Source organism: Dunckerocampus dactyliophorus, chromosome 15, assembly GCF_027744805.1.
Source record: "Dunckerocampus dactyliophorus isolate RoL2022-P2 chromosome 15, RoL_Ddac_1.1, whole genome shotgun sequence".
Lineage (NCBI taxonomy): Eukaryota > Metazoa > Chordata > Actinopteri > Syngnathiformes > Syngnathidae > Dunckerocampus > Dunckerocampus dactyliophorus.
Window position 1 is genome coordinate 427,461 of NC_072833.1, and position 23,756 is coordinate 451,216.

Here is a 23,756-nt window from a genome sequence, read left to right on the forward strand (position 1 = left end):
GCTCGTTGTTGAAGGGGAAATAAATCCTTGCCTTTCCTCATTTGCACGGGAGTTGATGATGTTTGCTGTTTTGATGACTTTGGAAGCCACTGTCCAGTACGCCGTGCGACGTAGCGTCAGGGGGCTTTTAGTCATTTGGCATTGATGGCACATGTGCACCAACATGGAATAGTCCTTTTTAAAGGGACTTTTTATGGGACGGATGTTTGGGGTGCCTTGAAATCTAGGGGGCCCAGGCAATGTCCTGTGTTTGCCTGATGGTAAGACCGCCCCAGCATGTGCTAGTTGAGCAGCGCTTGCCAGCGAGGGCTATCAACTCATTGTCCAGTGCAGGTTTGTTAGAATGTTGCCATCATCCACCATCCTGATGTCACACATGAACACACGGCTTTTGCTGTTCTGTGCGTTGTGAGGAGAGAACAACAGCTAGCACGAGGCAGCTAATGGGGAGCATCTAAAACGGCAAGAATGTTGCATTTGCATCACATGACCAAGCTACAGCAGCGTTGTTATTGCAGGAGCTAACACAGAAGAACTACTTTAGTGGCGTAGTGACACAGCGCCGCTCAGGCCACTTGGAACAGGTAACGTAAGCCTTTGGTGGTCTTCCATGGCTGTGTGAGTGACGCAGGTGCGTTTGAACAGTCGATGCGCACCTCTCAAGCCCATCCCGTTACACGTGGGGCGACATCCATGAGCCCCAGAGGATGGATGGGGAGCAACACATCCCCCCATCTGCAGCCCATTTGTTTTGATGTTGTTGACAAGCTGCCGTCTGCCCTTGTATGACCCCACCCCCTCCTCAGTAAGCTCATAGTGGCCCCCCCTTATAAATAGGTGCAACCTTCACATAGAACAAATGCTCCAGATGTGTGATCCACGTGGGGTGCAAGGTCACCCTGACGAAGTGGAGATGACAGACACATGCGAGTGTGGACACCCCCCCCCTCCTGTGGTTGCCTTTGGAAGCCCCGAGATGGCAGCAGACAATCACACAACCCCCACATGTGGCCAGCGTTGGAAATGAAGTAGGAAAGTCTGTGAAGAAGTTAGCAAAATGCTTCATTTTGACAAGTTGATGCTTTCCCAGCAGCGTCACCCCCATTCATCCTCAACAAGCAGCGGGGGGGGGGGGGGGGGTTTGTGATGAGTTGGACGACACCCGTGATGGAAGCCTTTGGGCTGAGTTTCTGCTTATTTCTCGATTATTCCCGCCATGCGCTCTGTCAAAATGTCCTTTAGCCAGATAGGGGAGAGTGAGGCTTCCTGCTAGCAGCCAAGGCAATAAACACGCTACACACATTTGAACACATTTTCAGGCATTTCCGTGGCTTGCACAACTTTCCATCCATGGGGGCTTTCAGGAAACCGTGCCAACAACTGAAGAGGATCAATAAGTCACCGGAAAGCACATCAAAGAACTGCAACTAAATAAAACAATCATCATAAATACATGTTTTATTGCTAGCAACATGCTAACCACTAATGGCTAGCATGGTGACCACACAGTCAGGAGATCTGGAAGACCTGGGTTCAAATGTCTGTGTGGAGTTTGCATGTTCTCATGCGTGCGTGGCTTTCCTCCCACATTTGTCTACATGAGCCCTGCCATTGGTGGCCACCTGTCCAGGGTGTACCCCGCCTCTCACCCATAAGTCCTCTGGGACAGGCTGCTAGTGAGGATAATGAAAATGGTCGGATGGGGTATTGCTAGCGCTGTGAAGGATAAACCAATGGGACCGGACATCCGCTTTGACAAGCGAGAGATGGATGGATAAGAATCAGCCATCAATGCTTAGATTGGCCGTGAAGACGTACCGGTTGACGGTGAGTCTCTCGAACAACGCGAGAGCCTGGGCTCCCGCTCAAACGATGACTGAAGATGAGCGTGGATCCAAATAGCATTAGCAGCACGCTAGCTTGGAAAGACTTTCAATACATCAGCAAAACATTCTAGCCATCTAATTGATCTTATTCATGATATGTTGTGTAAAACATGACAGGAACAGGAACAGCATCAAATTAAAAGCACTAAATGAATACAGAGCCACCGTCCACCAGTACCAGCCTGGACTTGTTTTCCAGAGAGGTTGTGCACCATAAATGTGCACATTAGCATTCACCAAGGTCATCAGATCTGATTGTAGTATCAGCATTTGGGGGCAAATATGAGGTGAAGGAGGAAGGCTGAGAATACAGTATAGTAGTCTATGTGTGCAGCGGGACCAACTTACATGGAGCGTTCGAGGACAAAGTGGGACAAATTGCCGCTCGCATTAAACATTGAAAAACGGGGGGGTTTCTAACAGTATGTTATTTTTGGAATAAAATAATAGCCCCCTATCCAAACTGACATCCAGTTTCATGGAATATGACGTGGTGTCCTTATTTAACATTATTAGGACTTATTGTTAGTGTTAGGTGATGCAGGTTAAAGGTCAATGAAATGCACTTATGCACTCAAGGAGCTGATTGGTCAACCCCCCCCCCGCCCGAATAATGTCTTTGAATTGAATGAAGTCAAAGATAATCCCCACAATGCAGTTCCACCGTGCCCACGTAATGACGTCAGTGCCCACAATGGCCACGCCCCCTCACTCCACCGTTGCTGACACTCCCACCCCCACCTTCCTTGCATCAGCACCATGTTAGAGAGAGAGAGAGAGAGACTACACAAACGCAGCGGAGCGTCACAAGCGTCATCCCGGATTTGCCTCCCCAGTCGACGGTCCTCAGCCGAACAGAGAGCCGGGAACGCGACCGCATCTTCCCCTCAGTGATGGAGAGCCTTCTGGACAACCCGATGAAAGCCGTCTTGTACCTGAAGGAGCTCACCACCATCGTGCAGAACCAGCAGAGCCTGATCCAGACGCAGCGGCAGCGCATCGACGAGCTCGAGCGGAAGGTGGAGGACCTGATCGGCGAGAACAGGCAGCTGCGGGACCCCCATCAGTACGTGCAGCAGCACCAGCACCACCACCCGCCGGCTTCACAGGCGCACGCCCACCCGCATCAGCACCACCAGAGCGGCGGCACCAAGGCTGCGGCACACGCCGGCCAGCAGGCGCAGCATCCTCAGCATCAGCATCATCATCATCACCAGCAGCAGCAGCATCCTACCCCTCCTGCTCCGGCACCCCACCACCCGCAGCAGCTCCAGCTGGTGCCCACCTCGCCACAGTCCCCCCACGCCAGCCAAGCCAGTCCGGACCCCACAGAGGAGGGCAAGAGGAGCCCCTGCTGCAAGTCGCTGGTCCCGCAGACCCCCACCACGCTGTGCCGCTCGGTTGGACTGGCCAGGAAAGCAGAGTGAGTACATTCTATATCGTGTGTGTCATGTTCAACGGCATCATGCCCATGGATGCCGGTTCGTTCTGCACATGTGTGCCACACGCACCCACATGTGAGCCCCTACGTGCTGATGGCGCTGCTGTAGCAGGAGGACGAAGCGGCATGTGCAGATATCCATCCAGGGACGACGCCATGTATCGCTCCATTTCCGTCACAGGTAATCTGTATGATTGCACTGTTCACACAGTACCCCCCCACGCATCTGAATCAATCTGGGGCTTAATGGATATTTATTTTTTGGAACCTGACTGGATTTTTTTCAGGTAGTTTAGTAAATTAGTGAAATGATTACAACACATTTTTGTGCAGATGATATAGTTTATTTTTATGATACAACAGCAAATACACGTTTGAATGATATTAGTTGGTTTGTATTGTGGGTACCCTCGCAAAATGTGCTCTTTGGCAAAGATATTGAAATGACCGTGGCATCATTTTACACCTGGTTGGGGAACCTGGTTGGGGCACGTGGTTGAGGAACCTGGTTGGGGCACGTGGGGACAGACAAGATGAGGAAAGAGCAACCTTGCTGCAGTGCTTGTTGGGAGGTGTTTAGGAAATGCGTGGAAGCGGATGAAGAGAGCACAAAGCAGTAACAGAAAAGAGCAGCAGCAATAAGCTTTGCTGCTGGTGCTCATTTAACGGGACAGACACACAGAATTGGAAACGGAATGAGTTAGCGGCAATTCTGCAAAACCTCCACGTCCCGATGCCAGTCCCTGCCAGTTAAATCCACTCTCATGCTCTTTGCCCGCCGCCACTCAAGGTCAGCCGCGCCGCTCCATCTGTTCCCCCTCAGCTGCATTGTTCCATGTGATCCACACTGACTCATGGCGAGTCGTAGCTGTGGAAGCAGGAAGAGGCAGGAAGTGACGATTAGCCAAATCATGGCAGTGATGCGCCGTGGCTGGATGAACTTTGCGTGATGTAATTGAGGCAAACACCAATGGTGGCCTGGGACGTATGCGAGAAGGTTAGCGAGGCTTTTGGAGGACACCATCCATTTGGGAGAAGACACATCAGCCTGTCAGCTTCCAACAAGGCTTGAGCACAACATGTCATGTCGCAGGTCCTGTCGTGGCAATGGAAGCTCGGAGTGGATTTTGATGGACGCCTCAAACATTCCCTCCCCTCTTCCCTGACATCAATCCTCAGGACGGTCCGGGACGCATGTCTTCTCATCACCGGGATCCCAGCGCTTCACTCATTTGCTTGATTAAAAAAAAAAAAGGGGGGGGTAGCAGGGAATCTATTTGCGAGGCTGTAAATGAAAAATGAAATGCTCTCGTGCGTCACACCTTTCTCGTTGCCATGCTAATGGGGTGTGGAAGCTCGTTTGACTGGGATGGAGCCTTGGCTGGAGCCCACACAAGCTAGCCTCACGGTCTGGAGAGCCGAGTTTGAATCTTGGTTGGAACATCTCTGTGCTCCATGTTCAGAAGCACACGTTCGGCTAACTCAGTGGTTCTCGGGTATTTGCTGCCATGCCCCCTTAGGGGGCAGATATGTTTTCAAGCACCCCCCCGATGTGAAATATTCCATTTATTTGTGTGTACTGTACAGACTGAACTCCAAACTGGAAGCAGGAAAATGCAAGCAAACGCAGAGCAGTGAAGCGTATGAGCGTGTTGAAGAGTCAGATTGCATGTTGAGTAAGATACATGTGTACATGTTGGCAGACCTTGCAGGTCTGCACTAACATTCCAGGTACTCCCTGCCTCGCACACCCCCACTCCGGGCCAACTGTAGGCTCTAAGGCCCCATCCACACGGGAACCTTCCTGAGATTTTTTTTGTTGGCCGGGTTGGAAAAAAGTGTCGTCCAGCGACTCCCAGAGTGAAACCATGTAATACACGAGGCACGCCTACGTGTGGCGCTGTGAACAAAGCACATGACACACCAAACCATAGAAGAAGAAAGACATGGAAGCGGAACTACTTATACCAGTCATCATGGAGAATAAGACAACGAAACATGAGGAGAATGTCGACTGCGGTGAGTCATGTCGTCCAAATATTCACAGATTACGTTGCTTTATCGTCACAGCTCACTTCTGGTCACGTGACGGCGACGAGGCGGCGGTGGGCCGTGACGTCATCGTTCTTGTATTGCCTGTCTACACGGCAGCGACAAGTCAGCCTTTTCAGACTTCCCCACTTTGGAAGCCGTTTCAGGACACCCAAAACGCCGTTCCCGTGTGGATGAGAGGCTGGAACCATAAAATACTTAAAAAGGTTTCCACGTGGATAGCCTCCAAATTGTCCATACGCGCGTCAAAAACGTTGCGAGGTAAACATTTGTATTGCGCTAACACACTCGCACGTCTTACGAAACCAGAAAAGCTAATAGAGACTTCCTTTGTGTTTTGGTGAGTGACGGACAGGTGGAGGTGAGGCGTGTGTGACAAATCTGAAGATGAACAAAACAGATGTTGGATCATTCATAAAGTGCAGTGTTCCCTCGCTACATCGCGGTTCACCTTACACGGATTCGCTGTTTCGTGGATTTTTTTAACTGCAATTTTGCATGTTTTTTTAACAGTATTGTTTTGTACGTCCTTGTGGTGCACTAGCGCCATCTATGGGTGCTCTGTTGTATGTGTGTGTTGTTGTATTTACTACTGCTACCAGTAGAGGGTGCTGTATACTCATGTGAGAGTTCCACCTGTATCACTTTGGGTTTGCTGCCTGAACCAGCACGTGAGGAACCCACAGTAGACAATAGCAAGCTAAATATTGAGCCACAACAGTCCTTATTGGCTAAGACAGAACCCCCCATTGTGATTGACTGTAGATCATTGCCAAGCCATCTCCTTCTTGCCGCTGCTAGCTACCTGCATGAGCTGCTTGCTAACGGCCAGTAAACAATAGAAGAAGAAGCTAAGCCGCTAAAGGAACATTCGGTTCAAGGAGTAGGACGAGTTTCAACAAGCACACAAAAACATGACATCCAAACGGCGCCAGGACAAACCACGGCCAGGGGAGTGAAATACGCATGAGTCCGTTCATAATTGATTGTGTCCAGCCTAGTAGATTGATCATAAAAATTCGAAGGAAATTTGAACTTTAAGAGTGTTTAAAATGTGAGAAAATGCTTGTCTGTATGAAGTGTGTCGTGAGGACTTTTACAGCCTTAAAACATTACAACCATTGCAAACAAATACACTTGGCTACTTTGCGGATTTCACTTATTGCGGGCTATTTTGGGAACCTATCCCCCACGATCAACGAGGGAACACTATCTGCAAAAGATACATGGTGAAGCATGGTGAAACATGGTGAAGCATGGTGAAACATGGTGAAACATGGTGAAGCATGGTGAAACATGGTGAAGCATAGTGAAACATGGTGAAGCATGGTGAAACATGGTGAAGCGTGGTGAAGCATGGTGTAACATGGTGAAACATGGTGAAGCATGGTGAAACATGGTGAAGCATGGTGATGCATGGTGAAGCATGGTGAGACATGGTGAAGCATAGTGAAACATGGTGTAACATGGTGAAGCATGGTGAAGCATGGTGAAGCGTGGTGAAGCATGGTGATGCATGGTGAAGCATGGTGAGACATGGTGAAGCATAGTGAAACATGGTGTAACATGGTGAAGCATGGTGAAGCATGGTGAAGCATAGTGAAACATGGTGAAGCATGGTGAAACATGGTGAAGCGTGGTGAAGCATGGTGTAACATGGTGAAACATGGTGAAGCATGGTGAAACATGGTGAAGCATGGTGATGCATGGTGAAGCATGGTGAGACATGGTGAAGCATAGTGAAACATGGTGTAACATGGTGAAGCATGGTGAAGCATGGTGAAGCGTGGTGAAGCATGGTGATGCATGGTGAAGCATGGTGAGACATGGTGAAGCATAGTGAAACATGGTGTAACATGGTGAAGCATGGTGAAGCATGGTGAAACATGGTGTAACATGGTGAAGCATGGTGTAACATGGTGATGCATGGTGAAACATGGTGTAACATAGTGTAACATGGTGATGCATGGTGTAGCTTGGTGAAGCATGGTGAAGCATTGTGAAACATGGTGAAGCATGGTGTAGCTTGGTGTAGCTTGGTGAAGCATGGTGAAACATGGTGAAACATGGTGTAACATGGTGAAACATGGTGTAACATGGTGATGCATGGTGAAGCATGGGTTCACCACTTCCAACCCGAGTTGAAACTTCAAAGCAAGCAGTGGAAGACTGACTGGCCACCCCAAAGATGTTTCAGCAGACGGCGTCCATTGGCAAGGTCATGGCTTCCGTTCTGTTCTGTTCTGGGATTCAGAAGGTCTAATCATGACAGTACTACGCTTCAGAACTAACACAGTTGAGGGAATCTATCAAGACGTAACGCAGAGGGAAGCAGAGGGCAGGTGTGCTCTTGCTTCAGGCCAACGCACCTGTTCACACTGCACAAGTTGCAGCAGTCGCTGCAGCAGCCATGACTACTCCACTGCTTCAATTACTAATCCAACCCCTAAACCTAACCTGTTTCCTGAACTAAAAGCACACCTACGTGGGGGCCATTTTGGAAACAATGAGGAGGTCGTGCGTGCTGTGGAGGAGTTTTTAGGGGATCAGGACGCCACCTTCTTCCATGAGGGGATAGCAGAGCGTCATCATCGTTGGACCAGGTGCATTCATGCCATAGAAAAATAGCTCGTAGGTGTGAATGGTTGTGTGTTGACTGGCAACCAGTCCAGGGTGCACCCTGCTGCTGGGATAGGCTCCATCCCACCCGTGACCCAAATGAGGACAAGTGCTTTCAAGGCTGGATGGATAAAGCTTGGCTGGCAAGTGAGGAATTGTGACATTTGGGTGCTGGGAAGAAGGCCATTCCTTGGAGTAGAGATGTGTTTGTGTAGTCAAGCGTGTGTGTGTGTGTGTGTGTGTGTGTGTGTGTGTGTGTGTGTGTGTGCGCTTCCTAGGCCACAATTGCCTGAGGTGGAAATCTCGCTCTTCTCACATAGCCCCCAGGTGGTTCTCCCCTCTTACCCAGATATATGAAGCCCTTGCTCTTACAAGACAAAACACTCACTAATGCACACGCGCCCCCCCGCAGCCGACATGTTGTCCCGCTCCCTCGGTGCCCTCACCCCGCCCCCTCCGCTTGCATGTCAGCTTGTCGGCCCGGGCCTGTTCTCGCTCGTGTCCTTGAGGAAGCAAGTGAGTGCTCGCGGCCTCGCTGTGACGGGCCTAGAGTCTATGAGTCATGTTACATGGGCTAACTGTAGGCCATGTGCATCACAACCCCAGAGATGTACTTCCTGTACTATGATGCTTGTGGTGCATGCACCGTATTAGCACTGCGGGAGCTAATACTGTAGCAGAGATATGGACTTGAGTCACAAAGACTTGCAAGTACCGCTGAATTGGTTTCTGGTGATGATGCATAAAGCAAATAATAACCTGCTGCCCAGAAAGCTAAAACAGTTCAACAGTTCATCAACGCTAAAATCCTTCAGCCTCTTAGCTTGTGGAAGGGATTGAGCAAGGAACGCAAACAAATGAGCCATTTTAAGAAACAGTCCAAGCAGCTGATGTTTATAAAGAAGAAGGAAGATACACTCAACGCTAAGCCTCATCAGGCTTACACTGACCACCCCTTCATTGTCTGCACTCACTCATTATCCAACTGTTTCTCTGGACTATTAACCCTTTTATCAGATACGATCTACGTGTTGTGATCTTTAAGTCTGCTATGTCAGTTCTTGACCGCAAGTCCAGTACATACCTTGACTGTCATGGCACCACATTGTTATGTTATGTTGTCTTCACTGTTGGCAAACACTACATTTGGAATACAGGAGGTGAACGAATGAATTGCAACTGATGGTAGGATTAAACAAACTCCTTTTTGGACGTGTGGACGTGTGGAAGTGTGACCTGTACTATGTGATGTACTCCAGTGTAATGAAACCATTAAACCATTAGCATTAGCATGGGTTAGACATGGGTTGTGTTTGACTTCCCACCAACTGAGAATCCCAGATATCACAGATGAGTTGCACAACCATTGGACAAGTGATAAATGACGTATGGCCGCTCGGTTGCAATTAGTCCCGCCCCTGCCCTGCAAAGATGATGGCAGCCATGTTTTTCAACCCATCTTGCTTGGGGTGATTCGGCCAGGCACCTTAAAGCTGTCGTGCTTTGCAGAGTGCAGAAAGCTGTGTGAGGAACGTCATGTATTTGTCAGAGAAGTAGTAGCAGCACAGCAGGGGTGCGTTTTACCACACTTCCAAAAAAGGCAGCCCACTACAGCTGGTGTTAGCATTCTTTCTCTGTGTGTGAACTGGATGTCTTAACGCGTCTTAACGGCATCTTGTGTGGAAAAATCAATACCTTTTTGCTTTTTCCCGTCAAAAAACACAAGTGGGAGGGACTGAGATAGATCGGTAGGTGATAGATGAGACCAGCAGTCCAATCTATATTCCCTCTCTCTTCGCCTTCTCAGCACTCCAAAGGTCAAACGTTCATTTCTGCAAACCTCTGCTGTTATCTGGTCCTCCCCCCCGGAATGGGAATCACGTCCTCCTGCGTGGTCATGACAGGGTGACTCGCCACTGCAGCTGCTGGGATCTGAATCACACGATATCACATTTGGGTGCTTTTAAATTGCTTCATTTCTCTCCAGTGCTGACGGAGCTGGCGGGTGAATTGTGGATGGAGGAGGGTGTGGGTGGGGGAGGGGGAGGTGATCCCGTATTAATGCGCAGCTGGAAAATGTCGTGACTCGCAGTGAAGCGACTGTTCTATGGAAGGAGGAACAATGTTCATCGAATGGGATGGGGGAAAGTGTTCTTCCATCTGTCGCTGAGATGTCACTCCCTGTGAAGCTTAGCGCTGAAATCCCTCGGACGACTTGGTTGGTTTGCACCATGCAGGCTGAGACGCTCGGCTATACCAACAGAGGAATAATATTCCGTTCCTCGACGGGGGGAGCGACAAGTTGGCCGCACACGCAACCACTACTGGCGGGGGTGCACTTGAAGAGCCAAACTGTGGCTGCGGAGTAAACGTCCAAGGCCAGTGAGGACAGGAATGCCTCATTCTGCCCAAATGATGACAGCAGCCACTTCAGATATGCTTTCATGGCTTGCTAGTTCCCTTGTCTGGTGTGTTCAAGTTCAAAGGAACTATTGAGAACTTTCCTCAGTGCTGCTGATGACATCGATGACTTGTGGAAGACTGGGTTTTGGCTGCTGACCACTCCAGCAGCAAACTTGACAGTAAAAACACGCACATCTACGTCTGGAGCCCCCCTCACTTACACTTGATTTTATTGCAAATTAAATGGAAATTCAAAATTCAACCCACATTAGAAAGCAGCTGTGGTTTTGTGGAGAAGTTTGTTGTGGATTGTTTAACTTTCTAACTAGAACAATGAAGTTCTTTATTGAAAAGAACTATGGGGAACTTTCCGTAAATACTGTATGGTTTCATCGCTTGCAGGCATGTTGACGCAGCCAGTCCCTTGCGTGTTGTATGTGCATGGTGCCACGTTCTTTGCTCCGTCATTTTGGATGAAGGCTGAAAAGAGCCTTTGAGATCTTTCCACAAAGGCGTTGAGGGCGCTGTTGCTCATCCTATTCCTTGAGTGAGGCTGGATTTTGGGTGCTGATCGCAAGCAAACTCCAGGCTCAGTATTTACTGTGAGCGCCATCGTTTACTACGAGGTCTGAGCACAGCTCTCTCTCTCCCTCTTTGACAGGAACAAGCTGGTCCGTGGGCTCATAAAGGTTGGGGGCCACTGCTTTACGGGAAACTGGGCTAAATAGTCATTTTAGCTGAGTAGGGCCTGTGTGCTGTTGTCAGCTGACATGCACACTGCACATTGTTTGTGCTGTACTGGAGCCACTGGCCTGAGGAAACGTCAGGTGTGGTTAAGTCCGCCAATGAGTGCAACGCTGCCTATCGTCTACCTCTGGGCGCCGGCCGATGCGGCTTCCTGGCTCCTGGACGCACTCGAGCAAGCTTTGCAGTGATTTATTGGATTGTGCACAAGAGAAACAAAGCGAGGATGCTACTAATTAGCTCAGTGTTCTGACTGTGGCGTCAATACTCTTTCTTTGCATTTGCGGGGAGCGCTGAAAACCGCGCTGTCGCTCATGTGCCACGAGGCATTTTGCGGTGTCAGTTTGATAGCCAACATCAGCACGACACCCTGGTCCACCGCCATTGCAGATGGGGTGCTAGTCTCGTAGCGCCATGTCGCTGCTACAAATGCCTAGCGCCTCGCTGGAGATGCCACGAAAACTGTGGGAATTGTCGTCCCCACAGAGTGTTTTTTGTTTTCCTGCTAGCTGCTCACAACCTTTAAACTCAACAACACCCTTCTTGCCTGCATGGACACAGATACATAATAATACCTGAGATGTCAGGCGCAAGATCGGTTGTTTTCCACTTGTGCTTCTCTTCTCTCTAAAGAAGGCTTTTTATTTTCTTTCGGGAGGAAACACTTTGAAGTCGGCAAGGAGTGTATGCTGTCTGATGTTGAGGGTGAAGACATTTTTTGCTGAGAGATATGACTTCTAAACTTGATGCAACCAAAAAACAAAACATGCAGTGTAAGAAAATAAGTGTGTACTTTTAGGATGCAGCCGTTGGTTTGGATTAATTTTCAGTTGAATAAGGTTGTTGATGAATAGTGCGTGGATTGATTAGTAATAGTGAAACAAATTTAGGCTCTTTTTAGAGAGCCAGTTTTTTTGGCTCGGCTCACTAAAAAGAGTCGGCTCTTGCAGCTCCCAAGTGGCTCCTCAGATTTTGTTTTTTTTTTTGTTTTTGAATGTATTTATGACCAAATGATGTGTATTGTGTAAAATGAATTAGTAATGTAAAAAATACATGATATGAAATGTTTATCATTTAAATTGATTTATTTCCACCTCAATGAGCAGCTACAAAAATATATTATTATGTGATATTTTTCAAAATAGACGACATTCGCCTTTAACAGAAAAAAAGACGAGGAAAAAACTATCGGCTCCTGCCGTTCATTTTAAAGAGCCGTCTCTTAGAGCCGATTCGTTCGCGACCGACACATCACTCGTGGGAAGCAATGCATACGACAGCTGCATCGCCAGGTATTTAGTCTCATCAAGAGTTATAAGTCTTACTTTACTTCAATGTTGTAAATATATTTATATATATATTATGTTACAATAATATTACCGTTGTTATTTTTTTACTGTCAGAAATTGATATTCACTTATATATATGGAGGAGTTTGTGGCTATTTCTCGAGCTAGCGAGCTAGCTAGCTGCTAATGTTAATCGTCCATAGTGTGTAGCTTGGGTGTTTAATCACAGTTCATAAAACAACCCGTATGAACATGCATTCACATCGCATTTCCAGTCATATTTTGCCCAAGAGTGAATGGAGATGTTGATGTAGTATGTTCGTTTCATTTAGCTCAATAAAATCTGCAGTTGGATCGAGCAACACCCAGAAGATAGTACAGGTGTACCTAATGAAATGTCCTGATGGTTTAGTATGACAGTAACGACCTTGAGCCCAGACAGTGTATTTCTCCCCTCCCAGCTGTCTTTTTCTTCTTTTTTTAGGACGTCAAATACATGTTCTTGCTGCTTTGTGGTTCCTCGTGGGAAAAGTGGTATTTGTCCATCAGCTTCTTGCAGAAAGCAAGCTGTAAGGTTTTTGTTTTTTTTAAAGCAAGCTGTAAGTCTCTTGGGAGTCTCCCTGCTGCTGACGTAAACCTTTCAAGGAGCTTTTTTTAAAAATATGTCTGTCTTTCTGCGTGTGTGTACGTGTGTGTGCTGCCCTTTAGGCTAGACTGAGTGATGGAAGTGAAGCTTCACTCTAAAACATTTGAAGTGCCCTCACTGATTAAGCAGTGCTTTTAGCCGTATTGACGTAATGCACGCAAAAAAGCAGCAAGATGAAATTAGTCTTGCAGACGTGTGATAACGTTTTCATTGGTGTATAATAAGCGGGCTAATTGCCTTTTCAGCAGTAGACTCAAATATGGCAGCCAGCAACCACAGTGCGTCCTTGTTCTCGTCTTTGACCTTTTAGGGGTCCATTTTGCTCATCAGCAGAGGCTATTGACAGTCGCAAACACATTAGTGATGAGAGTTTACAACTTCACAGCGCTGTGCAGATTGGACCCCGACACCATTCACCCTCCCCTGCAAACAAGGCCGTGGACGAGCTGAAAGAGGACGGAATTAGCCAGTTTGGAGGAAGCAGGGGGTGGGAGTTCAAATGGAGACAGGAAAGGGAATGAATTTGTGCAGTGTGATGCACTGATGCATATTTAGCATGCAGAAATTGGGAGGATGGATGATGCTAACAGACGCTTCAGTGCTTTAAAGGTAAAAGGGAGTTCATTCTCTTTTGATGTCTCCCCAAATGTGGCGAAATGAACGACCCGCCATTGTTGGCGTCACATCGGTTGGCAGCCCAGTCGTTAACAAATATATTCCACTCAGTGTAGACAATTCCAGATGTTCCAGCTGTACGTATTTAGAGACCAGCGGTGACTGGAGTGCGTGGGTTGAAAGAGGTGCTGTCCAGACCTCACAGTTGGGCCCATCACCGCTGGTCAATAACGGTGCTACAATAATCCATGTTTGGTTTGTTTTGGTATTAGTTTATTTGAACATGAAGGTTACAATGGAATACATCTCATGAATCATTCTTTCACAGTTGCACATGTCCAAAAGGAGTAGGAAGAAGCAAAGCTTATTTAATCCTACCCCCCATCCATTCTACATCTAGTACAGTACATGTTGTTCACTTCCTGCATTCCATGTCATGTTTTCTATGATAATCAGAATAATACATAATAGATAACAGTAAGACCCCCCCAAAAAATGTGTATATATATATATGTACAGTATGTATGTATATATATGTATGTATGTATATGTATGTATGTATATATATGTATGTATGTATATATGTATGTATATATGTATGTATATATATATATATGTATGTATATATACTGTATGTATGTATATATACTGTATGTATGTATATATATATGTATGTATGTATATATATGTATGTATGTATGTATATATATGTATGTATGTATATATGTATGTATGTATGTATATATATATGTATGTGTATGTATGTATATGTATGTAGGTATATATATATATGTATGTATGTATGTATATATATGTATGTGTATATATATATATATATATATATATATATATATATATATATATATATATATATATATATATATATATACAGTCAAACCTGTCTTAGCGGCCACCTTTATAGAACGGCCACCTGCCTATAGCAGCCACTGAAAAATCCCCCCCAGCAAATGTACATGCTATAGACCCTGTGTATAGCAGTCACCTGTCCAACGCGGCCAGCGGCCACCCATTTTGTCTCCCTTGGTCAATATCTGACCGCATATAGCGGCCAAATTACCAACTCAAGTAGAAGCTTCATGCACGAAAAAGTTTTGTTTTTCAATCAATGACGGCGTCGTGTGTAGACTTTAATTACTGAGTCCTAGCTCAGTCACAATCATTCACAAGATCCACACAAACTGTCAGTTGTTCCACATAAAAAAGCCGTCTTCTTTTGAGCTTGCTATTTCCTGGTCAAACATGTAACTTTAAGAGCATTTGCACCAAAACATTACCGCAAAGTATGCTGGGAACAGGACGTGCTCCCAGCGACGCTACAATAAAAAAAACTTACGCTAGCATGCATGCGGCAGCGGGAGCAAAAATGAATTCGGTTGTACTTAATTGAAGTATTTTAGAATGTACTCATGTTATTTTTCATCAATCCTCATCCACAAATCCATCAAAGTCCTCATCTTCTGTATTCCACACAAACAAAGCCGTCTTCTTTTCCGTTCGCTACTAGTCTGTTAACTTGTCAGTGTTATTCAGCTCCGAAGCAAAGAAGGAAACTTCTCCTGTTGCTTCTGCCAACTTTATTTCTTGAACGCGGCCACCAGACAGCAGCTCAGAACACACACACATCTCTCAGCATCGTCTCTCCTTCGTGCTTGCCCACAAGGCAAAGGTTAAACAAGCCCCACTACATAGCTGTCCAGCCAATGCCTGTAAGAAATGACACCGTTTATTTCCTGGTGTGCACTGGTCAATACTGTAATGCCGCTTGTTGTGGGGAAGGAGAGACTCACGTCGCCGATGCACTTTAATGGCTTTATTAACAGCGGAGAACACTGCAGGACTTTACATCCACGCCAACATAAACACACTTCCCAACTCTCTCCAAACTCACAGCTAGCACTGAGCCTAGCTCTCCTGCTCGGGACGCCCACCGTCACTTCCCGTCACTTCCTGATGAACTAAAGCTGTAATGACACTCTGCCGTATAAAAAGTAAAATATAAAAAACAAGCGTAAGACATTACTAGCACAGCTTTGTTCTGTGGGTGGTGGATATATTCTATCAGTTATTATTAAGCCTCTAGCTTCCTTTTAGTAAGTAAAAACCTTGGCTATGATTGCACTACATTGTCATGTAGACCTACAAAGTACACTTGGAAGAACAAGAGGTGAATAAATGTATTGCAACTGATGTGAAACTGATGAGGGGTAGGATTAAATAAGCTTTGCTTCTTCCTACTCCTTTTTGGACATGCAAAACTGTGAATTGTACTATGTGATGTGCTACTGTTTGACTCATGCATGTTCAGGATTAAAACCATGAACCATGATAATAACAAGCCTAGTAGTGCTGTACAACTTTTATCCGCAGTCCGCAGTGCCCTCTACTGGTCAACATTATTATTATTATTTTCCCTTTTTTTTCTTTTTTTTCCTCTACTGGTCAACATTGAAACTGGACGCCAACCTGTCTATAGAGGCCACCTGTCTATAGCGGCCACTTTTACAGACTCCCTCTAGTGGCCGCTATAGACAAGTTTGACTGTATATCTATAATAAATATGAATAAAGAAACAAAAGGGTTTTTTTTCCCCTTAAAACCCCCCCGAAAACCCCGCCCAAAAAAACAGAACCTGACAGAACATCATTGTGATGATCAAGACTCTTCTGCCTTGTATTTAGCAAACACCAACTGTTTGTATTGTTTATGAATTTGCTCATCTCTGTACTTTGTTTGAGTTCTTTACTCAATCCGTTCCATAATTTAATTCCACACACGGAAATGCTGTGGGTTTTCAGCGTTGTTCTCGCATATAAATGTTTTAGGTTTAATTTTCCTCTAAGATCATATTTCTCCTCGCTGATTTAGAAATACTTTATTAGGTTTTTGGGTAATGAGTTGTTATTAACTTTATACATTATTCTAGCGGTTTGAAAGAATACTAAATCTGCAAATTTTAATATCTGTGATTTTAAAAATAAAGGTTTGTATGTTGTCTATACTTGGTATTATGAATGATCATCACCATCTGTTTTGCAGTACAGTGAGTGAGTGAAGATTACTTTTATAATTATTTCCCATATCTCCACACAGTACGTTAAATATGCTAATACTAAGGAACAGTACAGGGTGAGTGTGGAGTGATTTTTGGTCAAGAACATATTTTGCTTTATTCAATATTGAAATATTTCTCACCACCTTTTGTTGTATATTTTTAATATGAGATTTCAAACTCATTTTTTCGTCTATTATGATCCCCAGAAATTTATATTCTTCCACTTTTTCAATGTCCACTCCGTGTATTTGTATTTGCTCGTACATCTCCCTTCTGCTATTTCCAAATAGCATTATTTTAGTTTTACTTATGTTCAGGGATAATCTGTTCTGTTCTGTTCCTAATCTGACCTTTTCATCCTTTTTAATGAGTTCTTGTGTGCTTTCCCCACAACAAAAGGCGGTAGTATCATCCGCGAATAAGACCAATTTTAAGTCCTTTGTTACTTTACAAATGTCGTTTATATACAAATTGAACAGTTTTGGTCCCAGTATGGACCCCTGGGGTGCTCCACACGTGGTGTATAAACTCCCAGATGTGTATTCTCCTGAAATTAAGATATTGTGGTTAATTGTATGGAAGGCTTTTGTCAGATCCATGAATACAGCAGCTGCACATCTTGTGTTGTCCATAGCAGAAGATGAGCTGTTGTCTGAATGTTGTCTGTTATCGACAACATTTTTTGAAACCGTTTCATTGTTGTCACGAGAGGTGTCATTCACATTTCAAGCACTAGATGGTACTGAAGTATAAAACTTTAATCCAAAATGATGGAACAAAAAAAAAGGAAATGAAATACTTCAAATACTTAGGGATTTGGGGCATTAGCATACCATATTTCAAGTAGCTGCTGCCATCTGACGAAGAAGCAAGTTGTGTAGTTCCTTTTAACTTGAATCCACCGTGCCGGACCAACAACCCTATCCATGAAACCATAGTTTAAGGACCTGCTTCATAATTTGGGTTGAATTTTGAAATTAGACGTAGACTTATATATTTAATTTGATTAAAAACATTGGAGGAGAAGTGCACGCCATCCAGTGACTTGCTACAGCAACAACACCTTCAGTGCCATTGTGGGATGTTCTGGATAGTTTCTTTCAACTTGAATCCAAAATGATGGAGCAGTGAACTTTTAAACAGTGGCCTGGTTGGGGACCCCTGCTCTAGACTGATGAAGGATGTCAGCCACCCCCCAGCACCAACACTCAGTCCTTCTTTCCGGCGTCATCCAGACACTTTTTGTCTCCAACATCGTCTCGTCTGCCTCCTCGGATAAAGTTTCTCAACCTGTTTCTGCTCTTCTTTCCCCGTAGCAACCAAACCGTGCTTCATCAGTTCTGCTGCCCGGCCCCGGACGCCCCAGAGGGGGAGGCCTCATCCGCCTGTGTCCCCAGGTAAGGTGGTCGGCCGCTGCGTCGCACCTGCAAAAGGCTGTATTTGTAGCTAAGTTAGCGTATGTGCTGGTGACAGCTTGAAAGGAAACAACTACCCCAGTAGCGTCATCTCCGTTGAAGTGGTTTGTAAAATGATATTTTTGTCTGGCAAAGTTCAAATTCAAATGCGTATTTATGTCAAGCCAAAAACCAAAATGATCATTGGTCACTTTTGCACAGCTATTACCTGTGCAGGTGGCTTCTATGGAGCGTGCTAATCAACATTTAGGCAGTAAATCTTGGACATTTCAAGTGAAATAAACCACTCGAGCCGTCTCACCGTAAACGATCCAAGTGTCCAAAGAGCATTGATAGCAATTAAGCCAAAAGGGTTTGCTCTATTGTTTAATCTCGCCTGGCCAAAGCTAGCAGATAAGCAACCCCATTAGCTGCAGATCATTGTGTGTGGAGCTAACATGCTAAAGCAAACCACCTCAAAGCAGGACTCTTCTGGGGCCGAGACGGAGAGCGTCTTTTTTTTTTTGTTGTTTTCTGGTCACATTTTTTTTTCTTTTGTATTTTGACACCCAAAGCTGTGTTATTGTTGAGTTCCGCCTTGTTGTCCGTGACTTCACGCGGCATCATCGCATCCACATGACCGCCCCACCACCCACCCCCTCTTCCACCTCATCTCATCCATCAGCGTCCTCACTCACGCCATGCGGGCCTTTGTCTGTCCACTGTGGTCACATCAGACTGTGAGACTCTTTTGTTTGTTTGTTTGTTTCAAACACCAGAAGTGTATAATGCCAATGCATTGATGTGATTGTGGACTGTATGGAAGGGCTTTCATGCTGGAAAGCAGCGAGCACATGTAATGCATCTGTGTTCATGTGGGGACACACACACAGAAAAAAATGATGTTGCAAAATCATCTTTTTTTGCTTGACAGTGATTAGAGTGTAGCTCTTTGTCTTATTTGTGCGTGTGAGCAGCTGATCATCTGGCATATATACCATTAGGAAATCCACCTGATTCCGTATCGTTGATATTCTAGGGCTGGGCGATATGGAGCAAAACTCATATACCCATGTACCATATACTGTATATCCCCATAGTTTTTACATATGTGTGTGAAGTTGTTTCATTAAAATAACAAAAAACTAATCTTATAGAAAAATAGCGGCTATAATAAAATAGTCCATTCCCTTTTTGAAATAAAAGTCAACTATCATCATCAGTCTTCTTTATAACAAACCTTTAGGGATGCTCAAATCCTCAGCTGATAGCAAAAGAATGACACGTGAAGTAAAGAGGACATTTTTAAATGTCAGCAGCAGCTGAAAAATACTTCCTTACATTTAGAACTACAAAAAACTTCATTCTTAGTTTGTTCATTTCAAATTGGCCATCATTTCATCAAAATCAAATCATTTTAAATATTTTATCTTGGCTAGCCCCTCTTGAAGTCTAGACAGCGTACTGTCTAGACTTCTATAATGTAGACAGCGTACATTATAGCGATGTAATGTATCTTATTTATGATGTATTGTGTAAAACTAAGACAGGAATAACATCAAATTAAAAGCACAAAATGAATGGCGACCCCCCCCCCATCCACCAGTTCAAGTTCCTGCCAAGTGTTTCCAGAGAGATGATGACATGGCTGTTTGACGTGTGTGCTAAAAGGCAGTGCTAGCATGAGTTAACTTGAGACAAATGTGCACATTAGCACTCAATAAGTCATCAAACTTACCTTCATGCATTCCCACATAGTATCAGCATTTATACCACATATGAGGTGAAAGAAAAATGGTAAAAATACAGTAGTAGTCTATCTGTGCGGCATGAGATAAAGTTAGCACACCCACAATGGACATGCCTCAAGTGAGACGGATGTAACAGAGAGAATCCGGCCACTTTTCAAAATAAAACATCAAAAAAATGAAGTAATGGAAATTATTTTTTCTTTCGGTGCGGCCCTTTACCAAATGACCAGGGGGGTTGGGGACCACTGATCTAGGAGGTGGAGAATGGCGCCAGATCTAGCACGGAGCCCGGAGTGAGACGGACGTCCGTGTCAGGATGTTTGGTTTTGATATAGTGCTTGAAAGAAATATAAACATTATCCACATATGGCCCAGCCCTACTAGAAGAAACATAGTACTACACAGGTACCGCATAACTACGCCCTCTAGTGGCAGTGAGCAGCATTACGATCTAACTGACAACTGGTGTGGCTAAGAAACCGCTAACATTTTGTCCTTTGAGGGGGGGTGGGGGCGGGGGGGGGGGGGGGTGTTATACCCAAAATACCCATCAAATATCACATGCACACACGGAATCCGACAGACTCATTGATGTTCAACTGTGGAGTAATTCTGGCCTGGGTGCCAGAAGGTCATATGAATGTAAAGTGAGCAGAGACAAGCGCTGCCTTTAATGAGGAGGTGGAATCTAAACGGCCACTACAGGGACGGGACGTCATGTCAAGTGAACATGAACTTGTGTTTTGAAGCCTTATTTAGCAACAGAACAACCTCCAGGTGCACGTAAGAACACCTTGGTTTGTGGATAATGTACGCATCGTGGTCCATTACGTAATAGGATCTCATCATATTGATCATTTGCACCACCGAGTCACGTTTGCTGGCTTCCTTCAGGCTTCTGATTGGACAAAATGCACATGAAAGCCTCTTTTTCATGTGGACAAGAGCAACTTGTGCGGCGTGGGGGCCATATGTCCATAGCATTTTTATTTTTTTTATCCTCTCTCAGCACATTTAAAAAAAAAAAAAAAAATTAAATTACATTTAAAAAAACAACGAATATAACAAGTAAAAATGGCAAAAAGAGTAGTAACTTGGTGGCCTGTGCCATTTTTAAAATTATTAGCCCTCAGAACATTGAAAAATGAAATTGCTTTAAAAAAATTAAATAAAACAGCAAAAATGGAAAACAGAACAGTCATTTTACAAGAGAATATGAGGATAAGAGCCATATGCTCTTTAATCTCAGAGTTGGGGTTTGTGGCCCACGGTGTTTTTTTTTTATTGGCCCTCAGCAAAAAAAATATGAAAAAAATTAATTACATAAAAGAAAAGAAGCACACTAAATAAAAGACCAAAAATGAAGAAAGAACAGTCATTTTACAAGCCCAAAGTCATATTAAGAAAAAAAAGTCATAATGTTATGATTTTTTACAATTTTAGAAACATACAATTGTTGTAATGTTGTAATATAATAAGAATCAAGAAAAACAAATAATGGAGTTGCAGTTTTTGGCATATTGGGCTGGGAAAAAGTTATAATATGAGACTAAAGCCTGCATATTATGGGAATAAAGTCACACTCAGAGAAAAAAACTACAAGAAGAAAGTTGAAGTATTTGTAAATATATATACACATATATATGTATATATGTATATATATATGTATATATATGTATGTATATATATATGTATGTATATATGTATGTATATATATATACATACATATACATATATATATACATATACATATATATATATATATATATATATATATATATATATATATACACACACACACATACAGTATATATATATAACTTTTAGCTCTATATGTATATTAAATGTCTTGGGTTGGTTAGGCCCCGCATCTTTTGACTTTTCAGCATGTGGCCTTCGGTGGAAAAGGTTTGGACACCCCCGTCTTGAAGTCTCCAAAATGGTCAGTTAAGACCAGAAACAGTGGTTAGATTTGTCAGTGTTGTGGCTTTTTGATTGGCAACACTGAATTGAAGGCATCGTTTGAATTCCCATCCCATCCGTTATGGGTGCTGCACTACCAACAGCATTCCACGACGAAGGGTCTGGAGTTTTGTTGGTTTTCTTTCTTGCGCGGGGCCATCACAGGTCCTGCCACAATGTTGCGTGACGGCCACACGCTTGCAGCAAATTCAATTCCCCTCCTCTGTGGCACGTGCTCTCACCTCCTCACCGTGTGATTTCACATCTGCTCTTACCTCCCCGTGTGGCCGCTGGCGACAGTCCTCCACGCAGCGGCCTCAGTGGGGACGGCACGGCGGGGGCGGGTGTGCACTTAAATCCAGATGTGATTTACACCTACTGATTGTGCCCACCGTGGCGTCCTTGCCTTTCAAATCAGCTCTTCTGCTGGCGCTTTCCTATTGGCTAGCCGGATTTGTCCCAGAGCCAATCAGCGGAGGAGATGAGGGTGGCGGCGCCCTCCTCATTCAGCTGTTTGAAAATGTCCCCTGGCTGCCCGTGTTAGCCCCAATTCTTATTCAAGTCAGCGGCAGTTGCTTGGAGTCATTTTTAATTAACGACTCGTTGATTGACGTTGACCCTGAGGTTTGCTTGACAAACCTTGCAGAAGCAAAGAACAACAGCAGGAAGGAGGAGGAGGAGGGGTTCATTACAGAGGAGATTTGATGGAAACATCTTTAGATGACTTTGCTGCAAACATGGCCTCGTGTGCATGTGTGCAGCATTGAAAGAAAAACAAAGCATACGCAGCATGCAGCGCTGTCGCCAATGCCAAGTGGCATTCCAGCACTTTGACTGCATGTGAAAGTCACACACACACAATGGATTGGATTCACCTAGTCTGCCTGTAGAAGCCTCTATTACAACATCTCAAACAACGTTTGATGCCATTTTGCTTTGTGTCATAAGTAATCAGTATAGTGTTAGTGTTTCTTTTTGTGTGGCAGTAGACATGCACAGGCGATTAAAAAAATAAAACATCGGGCATCTCGTCCAGATGCCTCCCGGACACCTCCCTGGTGAGGGAGAAGGCCCCGGGGCAGCCCTAGGACATGCTGGAGGGATTATGTCTCACAGCTGGCCTGGGAAGGCCTTGGTCTCTTCCTAGTACTACTGGAAGAGGTGGCTGGGGACCGGGAATTCTGGACTTCCCTCCTGAGACTGCTGCCTCTGCAACCCGGACCCCGATAAGCGGAGGAAAATGGATAGAACAATGAAGTTACCGCTGTTGTGTGTGGATTAACTGTTGCATCCATCTTTGTTTATCTCCCAGAGATGTGCTGTAATACACTCTGTAAAACTTTTGTGAAAGAAACTAGGATCTTCTCCAGTTTCTTTGCACCGTTTCTCCACTGCATCCAAGTGAGTGAGGCAGAAAGAGCGGCACCTCACTGGTCCGTGGATGAGGGGGAGGTGCCAGGTACTCAGGCAGGCAGCAGCAAAGAGAGACACACAAGAACGGAGCGACAGAATCTCCGCGCAGCAAAAACGTTGATATATCGGTTACATATTCAGCAATGTTGATTCATCGGTCGGGCTCTCGTGAGGTACTTGTGTATGTGCATATGAGGCGTGTCTACTGCATGGACGTCTAACCACAAGCTACACAGTCCCGTTATAATGTGTTTGTCAGCATGTTGATTTCTATCCGGCACATTACACTTCATTTCAACTGTCCTTGTTAGCTCTGAGCTGGCTGCAGTTTTTTTCACCAGTTTGCAATTTTCTGAACTTGAAGTGATGGCTGGGGGTGCCTAAGGCCAACAGCCAAAATGTAATGTCTGAATAATACACAGTATAATGTGTTTGTTTTTAATAAAGCCAATTGCAGCTCAGGGCCTC

The 23,756-nt window shown here is 44.9% G+C and overlaps 1 protein-coding gene across 4 annotated transcripts in view; it reads left to right on the forward strand.

Moving 5' to 3' along the window:
• The first annotated feature begins 2,675 nt into the window (after nt 1–2,675).
• iqsec3a (IQ motif and Sec7 domain ArfGEF 3a) overlaps nt 2,676–23,756 on the forward strand; it is a 67,017-nt gene continuing 45,936 nt past the window's right edge. For all 4 annotated transcript variants that reach the window (XM_054800260.1, XM_054800259.1, XM_054800261.1 and 1 more), the window contains exons 1-2: nt 2,676–3,309; nt 18,085–18,165. In XM_054800260.1, the coding sequence (XP_054656235.1) occupies nt 2,780–3,309; nt 18,085–18,165 (611 nt within the window). In that variant the 5' untranslated portion in view covers nt 2,676–2,779. The remainder of the gene's footprint in view (nt 3,310–18,084; nt 18,166–23,756) is intronic.